General features: G+C 53.6%; 1 protein-coding gene across 16 annotated transcripts in view; it reads right to left on the bottom strand.

Moving 5' to 3' along the window:
• The window catches only part of RANBP3 (RAN binding protein 3), a 56,965-nt gene that overhangs the window by 25,508 nt on the left and 14,914 nt on the right, over positions 1-16,543 (bottom strand). For 5 of the 16 annotated variants that reach the window (XR_012331121.1, XM_073803360.1, XM_073803361.1 and 2 more), the window contains exons 2-3: positions 12,844-12,899; positions 7,288-7,476 (exon numbers count right to left, since the gene is read on the bottom strand). The exons of 1 other annotated variant lie outside the window; for it this stretch is intronic. Coding sequence is in view for 12 of the 15 variants with exons in the window: in XM_073803360.1 (XP_073659461.1) it covers positions 7,288-7,476; positions 12,844-12,899 (245 nt within the window). In the remaining 3 variants the exon portion in view is untranslated. Of the gene's footprint in view, positions 1-6,621; positions 6,778-7,287; positions 7,477-10,457; positions 11,325-11,417; positions 11,551-12,843; positions 12,900-16,214; positions 16,501-16,543 lie in introns of those variants that run through there. 10 more of the 16 variants (XM_073803367.1, XM_073803370.1, XM_073803369.1 and 7 more) reach the window with 6 other exon arrangements.

Raw genomic sequence — 16,543 nt, 5'->3', positions numbered from 1 at the left:
TGTAAAAGCAGTAACTGCTGCAAATAAGAAAACTGCAGACGAGGAGCCGGGGGACCTCCCAGAGCTGGGGTGGCACTTTCCCTGTAAAGGGCCAGAAAGTATTTTCAGCTTCACAGGCCCCATTCAGGCCACAAGTTGTATATTCTTTATTTTGTTTTTACAATCCTTTAAAACACCATCTTAGCTTGCAAGCTGGACAAAAACAGACGGGGGGCAGAGTTTGCAGACCCATCCTAAAGGACACTGAGAGCCTGGATGGTAAGAAAAGGACCCCAACCTGGCCTTCCCCCCCAACCCCCCCATCAGAGACCATCCACCAAAATGCCTGGGAAACGCGAAACCCTCGTAACACAACAGGGGCTCAATATGTGAACATATCATGGGGCCCAAAATGAAATAAAATACCCAAGGGTCCAGCAGGCTGGCTCTACATGAGTGCAAAACAGTGGCCAGGGCTCGAGCTCAGAGCATGAAGGCACTAAATCCTGCTCTCGAAGGCTTGCCAAGCCTAGTCAGCTTCTCCTAGCTCTGCATGTCCTAAACCTGAAACGCGGGGCAAATTATTTCACTGGCCCAAGCTTCCACTTCTTCGCTTTGAAAATGGCGGGGCCAGCGCTTCCTCCGTAGGGAGGGAGGTGCAGGGGGTCAGTGGGCTAAGCAGGCAGTGCCACATGGCTCGCAAATGGACAGGCCACGCTCTCCCAGCCAGCTCACCCCCTCGGGATGTCATACTTTGGGGCAGTGCTGGGGGAGGTGGGAGAGCCAGGTGAGGGACCAGGGGACCCTTGGAGGGGCAGAGAAGAGGGTCTTAGCATGGGGGACCCAGAGAGGCGCTCTTGCAGTGCTGTCATTCTACGGGGCCCAGGCTGGCATCTGACAGAACGGAGCCATGTCACCAGAACATCGGGTGCTCCTCTCAGATGCTCCCCTGCCCTGGGTGACACCATGAAGGTGCAGGCTCCAGGCCCCTCCCTCCTACTCCTCCACAGCAGGCCCGGCCATCCCCAGCCCAGCCCTCGCCCTCAAGTCCCATCCTCGACTCCCCCCACCCCCCACCTTTTCACTCAACAAGCATCTCAACTCTCCCAAACCTGCCCATGGCAGCCTCTGGGGCCTGTGGGATCCGCTGCTTCCTGAATGACTTCTGGCACCTGGAAAATGGCCAGCCCCCTGCCTCTGTAGACACTGCTCCCTCACCCACGGACACCGTCCCTTCCCTTGCCCCCCAGACGAAAACCCCTCAGGCCGTGGCCCCACCGCTCCCTGCACTTCTCCACGGCTCTCACTCCAGCCGTGGGTCGGTGTCAGGGTCCCCCTCTAGCCTCTAAGTTCCAGAAGGGTGTGGCCCCAGCACACAGTGGGGCTTCACTGGCCTGTGTTCAGTGGAAGCAGCCGGATTCCAGGCACTCCATGGGCCATGGGGAAGCTGCCAAGGCATGTGTCCCCCAAGTTACACACAGAGCAACGGACCCAAAAGCTGTGAGGCCAGAGCGTCGTCCTGTTTCTCAGCGGCTGGGGAGGCCAGTTCTCTGTCACCTCAATCTCAAGAGGACCCCCGCCTTTCCTCTTGGCTAGCTACGTTAATTTCCACATGTGTGAATTTCCGAGCATTCCTTCTGCTGCGGATTTCTGATTTTATCCCATTGTGGTCGGAGAAGACTCTGTGTGATTTCAATCCTTTTAAATCTACTGAGACTTGTTTTGTGGCCTAGTGAGTGGTCCATCCTGCAGCTTCCTGCATGCCCCTGAGAGGACCGTGTACCCTGCAGCTGCTGAAGTCCTCTCTGTCCTCGTCCTGCTTCTGTCTGGACGTTCTAGCACCTGAACATGAATGAGGAGCACTGAGGTCTCCAACAATGTACTGGATTGTCTATTCTCCCTTCATTCTGTCAGTTTTTGCTTTGTGTATTTTGGGGCACTTTTAACAACACTTAACTTCCTCACCTCTGCCAGTGACACCCCAAACCTCTCAGGGATCTGGGTCTCCTTGAAAATTTGATGGGTGCTAGGAGCCTGTCTCCAGAAAAGTACCCAGACCTCAGGGGCTGCAGCCCCGCCTCTTGGGGCCCAGGACTGCTGAGGCCGGGCGGCCTCCTGCAGCACTGGGCCCCCTTCGTCCATCACACCCTAGCCTTGTTGTCTCCTTCCTGTCTCCTGAACATGTCAACCCTGTTCCTGCCTCAGTGTTCCTTCTTCACGTGCTACTTCCACAGCTGTCCCTGACCACCTCCAGGGTGAACCCCTGCTCACGGGCTACATCATCACCCAGCAAGCAGGAGCAGCTCTTCTCCACCCTACCCTCCAGCTTCTCTCGGGCCTCTGCCCTGTTTTGTGCATCACAGTGGGATGTGATCTAATGTGTCCATCTGTTGTTTGTCTCCTGCTACCATGAGGCCCTACCCTGTCTGTTCTGCTCACAGCTCATACACCCCACACCCAGGACACTGCACAAAAGACGCTCAGCAAGTACTGCACAAATGGAGCCTGTCCTCCGCCACAGCCCCTTTGGTGACCTGGAAAAGAAAGGGCACCTGGCCAGACAAGATCAGATACTCCTAGACCCCTGACCCCAGAAGACCCTCAAATCCACGCTCCTAGTCTATTCTAAGACCCACCCCACAGGCATGTGGCAGGCCTCTTTGTCCTGGAAAAGCTGGGAGGCTAAGGCCTGCAAAGGACAGCACAGGAAGATTCCCCAACTGGGAGGACCTTCCAGAAGCTGCTGGAACTTCCTGGTGGGTCTGAAACAGCCGACTCAGAAGCAGTGAGGAAAGTGACGCCAACAACTCTCCTCAATAGGAACCAGGGCAAGGAAGCAGGAAGACAGACTGCAAAGCGAAGTTATTTCTGCTTGCCTTTGGAGCCTACTTGACAGCTAAAAACCCTCCACCACTGCCCGTGCGAGAAGCAGCCTGCCCCCTGCTCCTGCCAGGGAAGGCCTGCGCTTGCTGTCTGGGCCTGGCTGCCTCATGCTGTCTTCCCCCAAAGCAGGAAAAGGCCTGGTGTGCACTGCTCCCCTTCAACCCACACAAGGCCAATGACAGCTCCACAGACACTGTCCTCAGACACAGCAGCCTGGGGGGACAGGACGTCTTCCATGTCAAAGTGGTCTGGGGGCCACTCCTCGCCCCAACCAAGGGAACAGCTCTTCAGGGGTCAGTCTAGAACAATGCCTGGGACACACATGGAGTCAGGCCTTGCAATCCCAACTCCTTGGAGCCCAGAAGGCTGCAGCCAAAGCTCAGGAGCCATTGCTCCAGGGACTCCTGTGAGGAGGATTTTAAGAGCAGGCTCTCAGGATCTGCGCCTCTGGGGAGGAGCGGGGACAGAGCAGGGTGTGGAAGCCCCATTTCCTCCTCTGCTTCTTCCCACAGCAGAAGCCACCACTCAAGGATTGGGGCTTCAGGATGACACCCCGGGGACGCTGGGACCAGCACCCTTTAGGGATGCCACGATGAAAATATGCCCAACGGACGCTTACATGAGGAGGCCAAAGAGAAAGAAGACCAAAGAGAACACTTCAACTTATTTTTCTGGCGCTAGTGAACGAATGAAGTGGACGGCGGCAAGGCCGCGGCCTAGCGAGCAAGCCCGCCCTGACTGCGCGCTGCAAGGTGGCCTGAGTCCCTCCAGTGGGCGGGACAGGCAGCACAGTCCTCTCCCCTCAGAAGACACTGGAACCTCAGGGGAAGCAGCTCATTCTGTGAGGTGCGTATAAGTCCCTGTTGCCAAGTACAAAATAGGAGGGAACGCCTAACCCAGGATGGGACCACAGGTGTGAGAAGCTTCTGATCTTGGTGTAAAGGAGGAAACAACGAAAATTACAATCGTTAACTGAATCACTTTGCTGTACACCTGAAACCAACACAACATAAATCAACTATATTTCAATAAAAATTTAAAAAATCAATAAATACAATTATGACTGTAAAAAAAAATAAAATTACGATCATTCACTTTGCTAAGGCTTGCACCCTCCCCCCTCCCAAACATGGCTCTCATGAGGCTGCCTGGCGTGGCCTCGAGAGGACAAGGCTGCCAGGCCAGTCCAGGAGGAGGGGACGGAGCTGAGACACAGACACAGACAAATGGGCAGTGAGCAGGAATGAACGGTGCTGCCTTCCTGACCTCCCGGAAAAGACCAGAAAGCAATACCATGTCAGGGAAATTCCTTCCAGAAAATGCCAGACACCGTTTGGCCTGCCTGGGACTCAGTGATTCCCCATTTGGACGGCCCAGTTAGAAAGCCCACTGCTGGACTTCCCTGGTAGCGCAGTGGTTAAGAACCTGCCTGCCAGTGCAGGGGACACGGGTTCGAGCCCTGGTCCAGGAAGACCCCACATGCTGTGGAGCAACTAAGATCGCGCGCCACAACTACTGAAGCCTGTGCGCCACAACTACTGAAGCCCACGCACCTAGAGCCCGTGCTCCTCAACAAGAGAAGCCACTGCAATGAGGAGCCCTCACACCGCAACAAAGAGCAGTCCCCGCTCGCTGCAACTAGAGAAAGCCCGTGCACGGCAACGATGACCCAACGCAGCCAAAAATAAAAAATATAAATAAATAAATAAATTTTAGAAAGCCCACTGCTGGGGCTGCAGGAAAATGGACGCCTGGGATTAAAAGTCACTTAAGGGGTGTCCTTCATGTGGACCACAGGCAGATTCACTGCTGTTTATTCTGTAACTGAGGGAACCAGCTCAGAGATTCTTACCAAAAAGGCAGACATCGAAAAAAGAAAAAGAGAGGTGGCCTTCCAAGATGTGAATGCTGGGCAGGGCCAGGGCGGAACGAGGGTCAAACCCTGTGCAGATGCCAGAGGATGAGGGGCTGGGTCCAGACTCTTTCTAAGCTTCCTGGTGGGTCTCATAAACATATTTCAGGCTCGGCAGTGCCTTGATGCAGAGCTTCAGTCTGGTAGACTCCAGCCAGCCTCCAAGTGAGCATTGGGAACGCTCACTCTCTCCGGATCAAACGGACAACTTAATCTGGATGTGGTTTGGTCTCCTTCAAGCTGCCTTGTGAGAGCCAGGAAGTCTGATATATTGAGACTTTTTCCTGGTACTGAGTCTTCAATGGCCAGAGTTCTGATGAGACTGAAAGACGATAAGGGCCCTTTATAGGCAACAATTCAGCGAGCCACTATTTATTATAAAGAATTTGCAGCTTTACACTCGCTCAAGGGATCGTGGAATAAAGAAGAGACTAAACGTGAGGGATGGGACCTGTCGGGTAACATGTGGGTGTTTCCTGAACTCCAGTGTGGCACAGAGCAAGCTCCAAATCTGCTCTGATGCAAAAGCAACTAGTCCGAGTTAGCCATAGACATCTCAGCCCGGGAAGAAGCTGGGCTCAGGTTCCATCTGCCTTGATCTATGCCCTAATTGACCTAAAAAACAAAGGTTACTTTGCCTTGATGCCTAATCAGCAGAGAAAGCCCTGGTTGACTCAGAGCTGTCACAAGTGATGTGATGGTCACGCTGCTGGGACTTCTGACAGAACTGGGATCCCCACAGTTACGCGCGTGTATGTCACGGGCATGGCCTTGGCTACGACGCTGGTACATTCAGAAACTGCTTCCCCCAGCCCCGACTCTCTCCCACGTGACGTAACAACCATCCCCAGGCTCCCTGCCATTGCGCTTGACCTTGCATTTGCCAGTTGGGGCACTGCTTGAATGTCTCGGAATTAGAGTCTCTGACCCACAGTCCAAAAGAAATGAGGAGCCGAGCTCCACCGGCCAGGCTTCAGAAATCACTGCCTGGACCGGCCACAGCCTGAAGGCGAGGCCCCCAGGGTGCTTCCTGCACAGGCCCCGTCTCACCAAGTGGTCATCAGAAGTAAGGGGCCTGAAAGAGCCTCGCTTCTGGAAAGGCAGTTGCCGTGACACAGCCTCTACTGTTTGCCACCCTAGACTGAAAACCCTCAACCTCTTCAGCGGGAGATGCTCCGTAAACCGTGCTTTTCAACCCAGGCAGCAGCAGAAGGGCCCAGTCTCCTGGGCAGATCCGCACAAAGATCATCTGTTCTCAGGGAACTGAAAACATGTACCTGCAAAGGCCGAAGGCATGAAACTCATAACGGCCAATTTGGGAGAAGGTTCCAGCAGCTGCTCTGCCTCCAAGCCCCAAAGCTGAAAAGCCTCTGAATTCTTGCTGTCAGCCCTCGTGTGAGGACTATGCTCCCAGAACTCTCTGGTGTAAGCACCTCGGGCCGGAACCTCTCGTGGGCTTCCTTACCCCAAGCCCACTTCTATGCCACGCAGGACTCCCCCATACCCCGCCCCACACGGATCCCTCCAGAATGTTAAAGTTTGGCTCCAACCTCACCTTGCCTGAGTATCACTTATTCCTGCGCATCCCAGGGTTTGGTGGCTCTAAGAGAATTTTAGCGGCTTCCTTAAGGACACAGGAGACTGGTGATGGGACACAGGGAACCGCTAAAGGTCTGGGGTAAGGCCTGGGACTGTGACACCCTGCAAGGCTGCCCAGGGTTCAGTGTGGCAGAGCGGGATCCTCTGTTTTCTTGACAGTCATTTTCCCCTGTCATGAGAATGGGGGACTCTGTCACTAGGTACCGAGACGACGAGGTTTTCGATCCTGAATGTAGGCTAATGTTTACCTTTCCCAATTTATCAAACTCCAAAAACTCAAGACATTTCTTGTTCTGGAGAGCTCACAATCTTCTCCACCTATAATCTTCAAAAGCCTTCTGAATACAAAGATAAAGGGCTCAAGGGATTCCCTCTGGATTCAAAGGAAGAGTCTCTTCTTCTTCCTGCTTTGATTGAAGACAAGCAGTTCACAGCCCAACCACGGTCCAAACACAACCAGTCTTGCAAAGCAATCTGCGGTAGACACCTTTTCCTATAGGTCAAGGAAGCCGGAGCCTTTTGTGTTTCTAAGATAACTGAACTTGAATGCCCAAATTCAGGGAGAGGAGAAGGAAAAATGGAAGGAGGGAGAAGGGGCCGAATTTGCTGTGGAAGGTTCTACCCCACTACTCAATTCCTCTTTTGCCCCCTCGCCTCCTTCAGGAACCAGGACTAGCTTCTGGCTATGGGTAAATGTTCCCCCAACTAGAAAAGTCTCAATGTAAAAGGGGACTTCCTCTTTCCTGACTTTTTGGCAGCAGGAATTAAAGGGAGCTGAAGAGGGCCTTTGTTATCTTTTCAGTTATCATCAGCTGCTGACAACCTGGGGTGTGGATCTGAGGGGCCCAGAGGGAAAGGGGCCAGTCTGGGTTGGGAGCCCCGGGCCATGGGATGCCGGGTGGAGGTGGACTTACCCCTGCCAGTTCTCGTGGAAAAGGAGGAAGCTGGGCTTCAGGAGCGCTGGCTGAAGCGCTAGCGGGGGCAGGAAGCTCTAGGGCATGCTCACCAGCTGACTCGGGGTGACCCGTGCCATGGTGGGGGGCCTCAGCCTCCCCCCGAGACTCCTCTCCCGAATCCGACAAGTCTTTTTGCTCTGCAGAGGACTGGGAGCAAAAAAGACAATTTTCCTTCAATGTAAATAAAGCCAGCAACGCGGGGCAGGGGAGGGGGGCAGGGGAAGGTCTGGAGATGCTCGGCCTTCAGCAGCTCCTGCCCGGGAGGTCAGGCCAAGAGAGCCGGCACATGCTACCGCGTTCTGCTCCACAGAGCCAGCCCTCCACACTGACAGAAGGGCAGTGAGCGCGGACCTGCTGCTGTCGGACCTGGCAGGGAGCTCTGAGGTGTGCAAGAAGTTGGACCCTCCTTCTGAAAACTGCAAGGTGGCCCCTGTGGCACAGAGATCCTCTGCCGATGGCAGTGACTGAGGAAACATCCCTGTGACCAAGACGGGGGCGGTGCCTCTAGCAGAGGGGAACAGGGGCAATTGTGTCAAACTGTCCCCAGGGCTTAATTACCCATCCACTCAAACATACTCGTGGGGGGAGGTGGGCGCCAGCACCCTGTCTGGCCACTGGGAGAGCCAGGGCGGTGGGGCCAGGGCTTCTGCACTGGCTGCGGCCCCGCCAGCACCTTCCCATCTCTGCCGCTTAAACCCGAGAGGAAAGGAATGCTTTCTTGCTCGGCGAGCGCAGGTGTGGGGTGACCCCGCGAGTTGGCAGACACACAGAGAGCCGGTTTTGTATCAGTGACAGGTGGGTGGGGCTCCGGCTGAAGGAGGGAGCCCCTCGGCCTACAATTCTCCCAGACTCCCACCGCACATTCCGAGCCAGGGCTTATCTAGAAAACAGCCAGGGTAAGGGGAAGCCGGTCCCCAAAGTCTTCGTCCTCAAAAGCACAGACCCCCCCGGCATCCTTTGAGGTGGTTCTTGGGATTCTAAAGGGGCTTCCATGGGCTGAGGGCTCTGTGGCCAAGATTCTTCTTGAGAGGTGCGTTACAGAGCTGGTGTCCTGTTATAAATACATGGGCTCCGGTCCCCAAGCCTCCTGCCTGGCATCGTCCACCACACGTTTCTCTCGCTTTGTGAACTAAATGACCACGGGGCCACCCTGCCTCCCTGCAGACACGGCTGTGTTCTTCCTGCCTGTGAAGTGACTGAAACCTCTTTAGATAGGACTTGGGACTATTTTTAAATGTGTGAGCCTGCTAGATGAAAGGAACTACATAGAGGATTTTAAGAGAACTTTCAAACATTCTTATGAAAAAGCAAAAGCAACACAACTCATCCATACATCTAAAAAAGCCACCCAAATCGACTCTTGCTATGCAGGGGAGAGCCAAAGACATAAAAGGCTCTCCTTCCCAGGCCATTCCTCAAACCTGTCCAAGGCACCGAGGTTGGTCCACGCACCAGTCTGCTGCTACTTTATGGCTAGAGATTTAACACCATTTTAAAGAGAAAATGAAACCCAGAGCTCTAGGGGAAATTGCCTATCTCTGTTCAGAACCACTTGGATTTTTTTTTAAAATCCCTGCTTTACGAATATAAATGTAGAAATGCCCTCATGGCATGGCAGACTAGAGATGAAGCCTAAGTCGGAGGACCAAAAAGAAATACAAATGCCATTCCAGCATTTTCTCCTTGGGTCTGAGTAAGCTCTAAGGAACCAAGATAGAGCCTGTAGTTTTTCAACATGTTTGTTAAAATCGGACATCGAGATTTTGGCAGGCTTTGACATCATCCTAAAATATACGTGGCTGACAAAAAACCACGCATACAGGGTACGCTTGTTACACACACAGTAAGCTCCCAGTGCTGTCGGTGACACCCTGCTTCCTGCCCAACTGCTGCTGTAACTGCTTTCTGCCTTTTTGCTAAATGGACATTATCCTGCCAGTGCAACCCCAAAATCTTCTGCCTTCAGATTAGCAAATATTTGGAAAATAAAGTAAATGAAAGAAACGTTCAGTCGTCACAAACAGTGAAACAAACTACGGAAGGAGATTCAAATTCTCTTCACGTTAAAGAGAAAAAAACTGTCTGTCTCCATTCAAGCCAGTTAAGAAAAGGTTTCATTTTTGCCCCTAAAACACAAATGCGTGGAAATGCAAGCATTTTGTGAAGAGCGCCATCTTGAGGAAGCTCAAGAACAGGAAAGCAGTAGAGACAGTTCCTGTGCTGTCAGTCTGGCTCCAGGTTTGCATTTCGGGCGTCAGGACTGGAGTTCCGCTGCTGCCCGATGCTCTAACACGGAACAGTGGGAGGATCTGACGACTTGTCCTGAGACCAAGGGATGCCACCGGCAGGCCACCACCACCAAGCTGTGGTTTGCTGCAAATGCAACTCCAAATGTCTATGGGACTGACGGAAAATCTTGTGTGTCTTTGTCACCAAACCAACACCAAAACGCCTGGGCTGGCAGCCTAATTTTTTTCTTTTTGATTTCAAAGCCTTTGAAGGGGGCTGTGGGCTCTTGGAGTGCATCCCACTGGGGCACTGGTGGTTTAGAGATCATTTACTGAAAGAAGGTAATGCTCCCACAGTTGACAACGGGACTTCTTGATCTTTGTGGATCAAAAAGTGGCTCAAAAAACAGCTGTATGGGAGACCTAGGTGACAATTAGGAAAATTTCAATGTGGACCATCTATTAGAGGGTATTTCTGAATTAATTATCATTTTCTCAGGCGTGCCCATGGCACTGGGGCCATGGAGAAGAATTCCTAGGAGACACTTGTGCTGAAGTATTTAGGGGAAAACTGTCAGGTGGGTGCAACTTATAGTCGAGCGTTTCTGGCATTTATGATAAAAATGTTAACGGTGAAGCCAGGTGAAGGATACCCAAGGGTCCACAGTACCATTCTTTTAACTTTACTGAGGATTTGAAAAAATTTTCAAAAACAGAAAGTTGAAAAGGGAAAATAAAAGCTCCCTCAGAAAAAAACAACGGCAACCTGAACAGATCTTCCCAACTCTTGCTACTGTGGCGTGAGGAGGGAGGGCTGAAATCGCGGCAAGGGGGGGAAGCTGGGAGGGTCTCAAGGTGTCATGTTGTGAGAAGTGTCGTGGCCACTCCTTGCAGACCTACCTTCCCGTCGCTTCCCCTGGGCCGGGGAGCCACGCGGCCATGGAGCCGGCTGTCCAAGCCTCTCCGCTTCCTTCCCGCCCGACGCCCGAGCTGTCATAGCAGCAGAGAAAGGAGGAGGGCTCTGTGTCCACTGGGCAGCCGCCCACCCGGCAGCTCAGAGGGCGGCCCCGACGGACATGCAGGCTCCTCCGGCCTCTGCCGTTAGACGCAGAGGTTTTCTGTGCCCTTCCGATGATCTTGTCACACAAGGGTGACAGCAGGCGAACTCTGAAGAGCTGGAGGTCAGTTATTTCTAGAAGCCCATTTAGAGCTGGCACTGAGTCAATATTTTGATGTGCACGTTTTCACGGTGACGAGCACCTCCCTGGAGACTCTTCGGGTTCAACCTCACCCCGTTTATGTAATTGGCATCAACCTTCTGAAGGTGACACGTGTAAGTCAGCCTTTGAATTACGAAGCAACAGAACCACCTCAACCGTGAAAACAGTACTGAAATAAGAGTTAGTCATTTTAAAAGCATTTTAAATTCAGTCAAATAAACATTACGTTTTAGCGTTTCACCCTGCTGGCTGTCAGAAAGTCTTCAGGTTTTAAGAATTATTCATTCCAATTACTTGTTTCAAATCTGGGTTGGCAAACTTTTTCTGTAAAGGGCCAGATACTAAATATGTTCGACTTTGCAGGCTAACTGGTCTCAGTCCAAACCCCTTCACTCTGCTGTGGACAGCACAGGTGTGGCCTCAGCTCTCTGCACGGGCCAGGCGGGGCCGAATGCCAATAAAGCTTTATTGACAAAAACAGCAGTGGGAGCAGCCCTCTTAGTTGGCTGACCCCTGTTTCAAACTAAAAGTGGTTCAAAAGAAAATCATAACAAAACTCAAAATTCTAGAAAATCCCGATTTTACGGAAAACCTAAGAGAAGTGACTTTTACATCTGAAGCAGAAACCAAACACACCCACCTCTAAAAGCCAGAAGCACATCAAGCCCCTTCACAGTGACTGAACTTCCAAAGGACAAATGATAAAAACACATGTATGCACTGGTCAGGGCCCAAGGGAGAGGGGACGGCAGAGGTTGATGTATCTTGAAAATACCACTCGGAAAACTGAAACCAAAAGGGAAGAACATTTCCTTGTTTTGTTTCCTAAAACGATTCTTCGGCATAAGAATTAACAACGGGAAAGATTAATTTGAGAACAAGCCTAGCAGATGAGCCCCGGCTGACACAGAAGACACCCTGCGCGGGGGTGCAGGTAGGGGTCTCAGGGCAGCCGCTTCTCCTTCCCGCACCCTCCACGCACTTGCGCCCTCCCCGGCACAGCCCTTGAACGCTGGGGCTGCTCTCTTTTCAGGCCAAGGGGCAGGGTTTACAAGCAGCAGCTGGGCCGCCAGGAGTCCCAAATCGCCAGGCCAGCAGCCCCCAAACTCAAAGCTGGCCACCCTGTGGGGGGACTGGATATCCACCCGAGCACCTGGTCTGTGCGTCACAGCCCTGAGCCGAGAAGCCCTCAAATGCTGTCCTCATCAACAAGACGCACACGGGTTTCAGAACACCTGCATCAACGCAGCGCATTGGTCACCCTGAAATCTTGCCGTGGTTATGACATCACACCTGCTGTCATGTCCCAGGCATGAGGGCAGGGACCATCCATTTTTTTGACAAATAGGGGGAGTCCTCATACAAGCTTGGGAGGCATCACCACAGAACACCAACCATCTCTGGACACAACCCGGACCTTCCAGGCTGATCCGTTCAGGGAGGGAGACAACCCCAATGACTTCAAGATAAGCAGCCACACGCGACTTTGTGGGAAGGCACCGCCGCATGCACCCACCAGTCCTCTGACGGGCTGCTAGCTCATCACGATGAATTAGGCAAGGTACATCAGGGAAAACAAGACATTTAAAGCCCAAGAAGGGGGAAGCAACCTAACAAAGATGGGTGGTGAATATATAATACAAGCTGACTACTAATTGTTCAAAATGCATTTATGGCAAGTTGGTTGGGGCCAAAAAAATCCCGCGAAAATCTTTAAAGGTCCTACTTGCCCCTTAACCAGCACTGCTCCCTCTCCTCTCCTCCCTCCCCCCGTCCCCGGCCCCCTTTCTCTCCCTCCTACCAGATTTCCTAATGCACAGCAGTACTTCTAAAGCAAATCATTAGGAATGAGAAGGAAGCTGATTCTTCCACTGCTTTTTTAAAGCAGGGTCTCTGAGCCCTGTCCATACACACCCCCTCTTAACCTCGTGCCATGGTAACCTAAAGCCACTGGGCTTTTTCTCCATGGCAGAAGGTTCCTCGGCCATGCGACCTGGGGAGAGAGAGCTTGGGGAGAAAACAAGGCAGAGTTAACCACGTGAAGGGAGAACATACCGGCCCCTTACCTTTTGTCCTTTATCCTTCTGAAACACAAAGACGGGCGGAGCAATGGCAGGCTTTTCTGCAAAAAGAAAAATTGGTGTTTTTCCCCCCAACACTATATTCGTACAGTAAACAAAGCTACATTCGTTTGTAATAAGTAAAAACAAAAAACAAACCTGGTATAAAACTAGTAACTCAAAAGATCATCAAATAGCTTAGAAAACAGTTTCTTCACATGGATGAGGGGAAGTGTTCAGTGTGAAAAAACTCTACACAGTGGTAGGATACGTGCACTTTTCTGTGTGCATGTACACACCAATAAAAAGGTTCCAAGACTCACTCAGAACAGGCCATGTCACTGATGGAGGGAGTGCGGTGTGGAGGGTGGCAGGCTGCAGGGTGCCCGGGTGGCTGCTACTCAGCGCCACCAACCGTGGTGCTGCAGGAACGAGGCGCAGAGATGTCAGGTCCCCAATTTCAAAGGCTGGAGACTAGTTTAGTTTTCTCATTTTTTTTTTTTTTTTTTTTTTGGTCGCGCCATGTGGCTTGCAGGATCTTAGCTCCCCGACCAGAGACTGAACCCGGACCCCAGCAATGAAATTGTCAATTTTTGACCACTGGCCCGCCAGGGAAATCCCTAGGTTTTAAATTTTTCCACATCTGCAGGCCAGCTGAGGCCAGGGATGACCCATTTGCAACCTCTGCCCACGGGACGCATGCTCTTTGGAGAGCTTACTCCGCTCAAGTCAGCCCTGCATTCCACCTGGGTCTCTAAGTGAGTGCCCGTTAAAAAAAAAAAAAGTGTGGAGTTGTGAGAAGTCTGAAAGGCCATCTTGCACAGCTGCTGCTGAAGGAAGAAACGCTTTGGGATGTTGTCACTGGACCAGGGAGATGCCGCCGGTCGTTCTCAGGCAGCTGAGTCCATGGCTCTTGGCCACTTGCTCGAGCGGGCGGCCGCTCAGGAAGGCCCTGCCGCTGGCCAGCGGGTTCTGGACGAGGACTGCCTTAACCCGTGGGGGGGCCCAGAGGCGCCTGTCTTACTGCCTGGGGCCAGGGCGCGTGGCTCTGGGTGCGCTCATGAGTCCTGCGGGCGTGCCCGGGGCCTCTCTCAGCACTCGAGGCCTGGAGAGTGGCGTGGATGGGAAGCCGGGGGATCATGAATTTGGGGAGCACTCGCACGACTCTTCCCCCTCCCTCAGTTGTGGGGAGCCGAGGTGAACCAGGAACCCGCACTCACACAGCTTTAACCCGGCAGGACCACTACGCGGGAGGGGACACAGTTTGCGGGCCATGAGAGCGCTCGTGGGGGACGCGGTCGGAGGGTCTGGTCTGGAGCATCAGAGAAGAGGCAGCTGTGCTGAAGCCTCAAGGAGAAGAGTGAAGGGAGAGGGGCAGGTGTGAAGGTGACAGGGAGCCCGAGGGGCGGATGGTGGCGACGCGAAGGATTTGGGACGGTTGTAAAAGGAGTGGAGGAAACACAGAACAGAGTTTGGGGAAGGGGGCGAAGGCGATCACCCACAGTAAAGAAGACAGGGGGTGGGAGGGACAAGGTCTGGGAGGCAAAAGGACAAGTCCCGAGATGGGCAAATGGACACTGTCCCACTCCCCACCCCCAAAATTCCCACCCTACAGAGGAGTAGGACAGACACCAATCTTCACTTTGGGGCCACAGCCCACCAACGGTGACCATTCCCTCCGCTGTGCTCACTGAAGCCTTGTGGCACTTGGGTCCGATTCACCACGACAGTCCTCCCCAGGCACAGCCCACGCAACCACTGGGGTGAATGACATCTAGGAGACCAAACTGCCACAAGGGAGGAGGGTGGAGGCGTGGAATGGTCTTCCACGCTTCCCAAGACAGCTGTCTCCCCAGCACAGATGCACAGTTGCTCCACAAACCCGAGGGATCGAATGAAAGCATGAATGTGCTTACTGCTGGGCAGTAAATGACAGCAAAGGAAAGCTGGAGGGACTCTGGGGACAGCTGCAGCTTCTCCACACCATGTCTACCACGGGCGAGCCCAGACACCTTCTGGCGCTGCCCTTTACCCCATAAGCCTAGCACCCGGGGCTGTGGGTCCAGACTCCAGCCTCACTTCTGCAACCGACTGCCCGCCAGCCGCAAGGCTCGGGGGTGTGCAGGAAGGAGCTGGGATTTTGGTCAGCCTAGGCCCCCCCCCCCCCCGCCTTCCTCACCTCCGTGGTTTAGATGGAGCCCAACCTGGCTCCAGGCTCAAGGAGGAGAATACTGCATGCCCTGGCCCCAGGGGACAAGGTGGCACATGAATAAGGCCAGGCCGCTGCCAGCGAATGAGACTCGGGTCCAGGACTTCCGTTGGAGCTACTGGGGAAGGGGCGCTCTTTCTCTGCTGGGGCTGCCAGCAGCTGGGTGTCACCACAAGCGGCCCTGGAGCAGAGCCAATCCAGCAGGAAGCAGAGCTGGGGATGGAGGAGGAAACTGAACCCTGGAGACACGGCTGGAGGCCCGGGGTCAGCAGGCCCGAAGCTAACCCCACCCCACCCTGACTCTTCAGTGAGGCCAGCAAAAGCTGATTTTTGGTTAAGCTGGCCTGAGCTTGACTTCTGTCTGTCCCTTGTCTCTAAGAGCCTCCGGCCTCTCCGGGAGAAGAGGCCTAGCCGCTGTAGACTTAATTAAACACACACCATACCCTGTAGAAGAAACCTAGGACTGGCCTCACAGTGAAGCCAAGATGCTCTCTTTCTCTTCCTAGCAGGCATCACCACCTGATGTACCGTGTGTGTGGGTTTATTATGGTCTGTCTCCCCTAGTAAGGGATCAACTCCATGAGATCGGAGCCTCTGCCTCGCTCCCCTTGTGTCCCACGGTCTGAGAACAGTAATCGGCACCCTGCAGGGATTCAACAAATATTTGATGGAGGGATGAGTAAGGCAAGGGGGGCACTGAGAAAATGACTGCCAGGCTGTAAGGAAGGACTGGAACGGAGAGGAAGCATCTGAGTGGTAGAGGAAGAGCTTCCTGGTGCTGGAACTGTGATGGCTGATGTGCAGGCACCCAGGAGGGGCTGCCTGTGGGCCCCCGGGGCAGGACGGGAACAGAATTAGTTTCAGCAGGAGGCTGCCTCTGGTGCAAAGGTCCTGCCCAGCACCTCCTGGACCACACGGCAGTGTCCGGGCGCAAGCTGGGAGCGGTCCCATCTGCTGGAGGAACCCTCCTGCACGGTAACGGGGCATGTCGCACGGCTGCGGGCAGAGGCCAGCGAGAGGGGGGCATGGGGCTCTGAGCTTGGAAAGCAGACCTACCCTCATCACCTCCACTGCTGTAGTTCAGACCTCCCTTCTTTCTCCGCCTCCACCCTCACCCCCTGAAGTGAGGCCTCCACAGAGCAGCCAAAACCACTGGTGTGAAACTCACACTTTCAACTCGGCAACATCCTCCCAGACTAGGGTCGAAGGCCATTCAAAATGGGCACCCCGCACCGACCATGACTGTGGCACTGAAGAGCCCCCAGCATGTCCCACGCTTCTGGACTTCTGCCTGGCTTAGTCCCTCTGCCTCCAAGACATTCTCATCTTCTCTTCCGTGGCAGACACACATTCAGGTAGAGACACCACCTCCTCTAGGATGCTCCCAGTTTGAACTGGGCTCCTGAAGCCTGCTCTGGCTTATATCCTGCATGGGTTACACCAAGGGTACCTGTCAGGGATGCTGAGAGATCACAGACACAGCATCTGAAACAGCTC

This window comes from Tursiops truncatus, chromosome 3, assembly GCF_011762595.2.
Source record: "Tursiops truncatus isolate mTurTru1 chromosome 3, mTurTru1.mat.Y, whole genome shotgun sequence".
Classification (NCBI taxonomy): Eukaryota; Metazoa; Chordata; class Mammalia; order Artiodactyla; family Delphinidae; genus Tursiops; species Tursiops truncatus.
The sequence above is the reverse complement of the archived record's forward strand: the minus strand, read 5'-3'. Positions and strand labels throughout refer to the sequence as shown.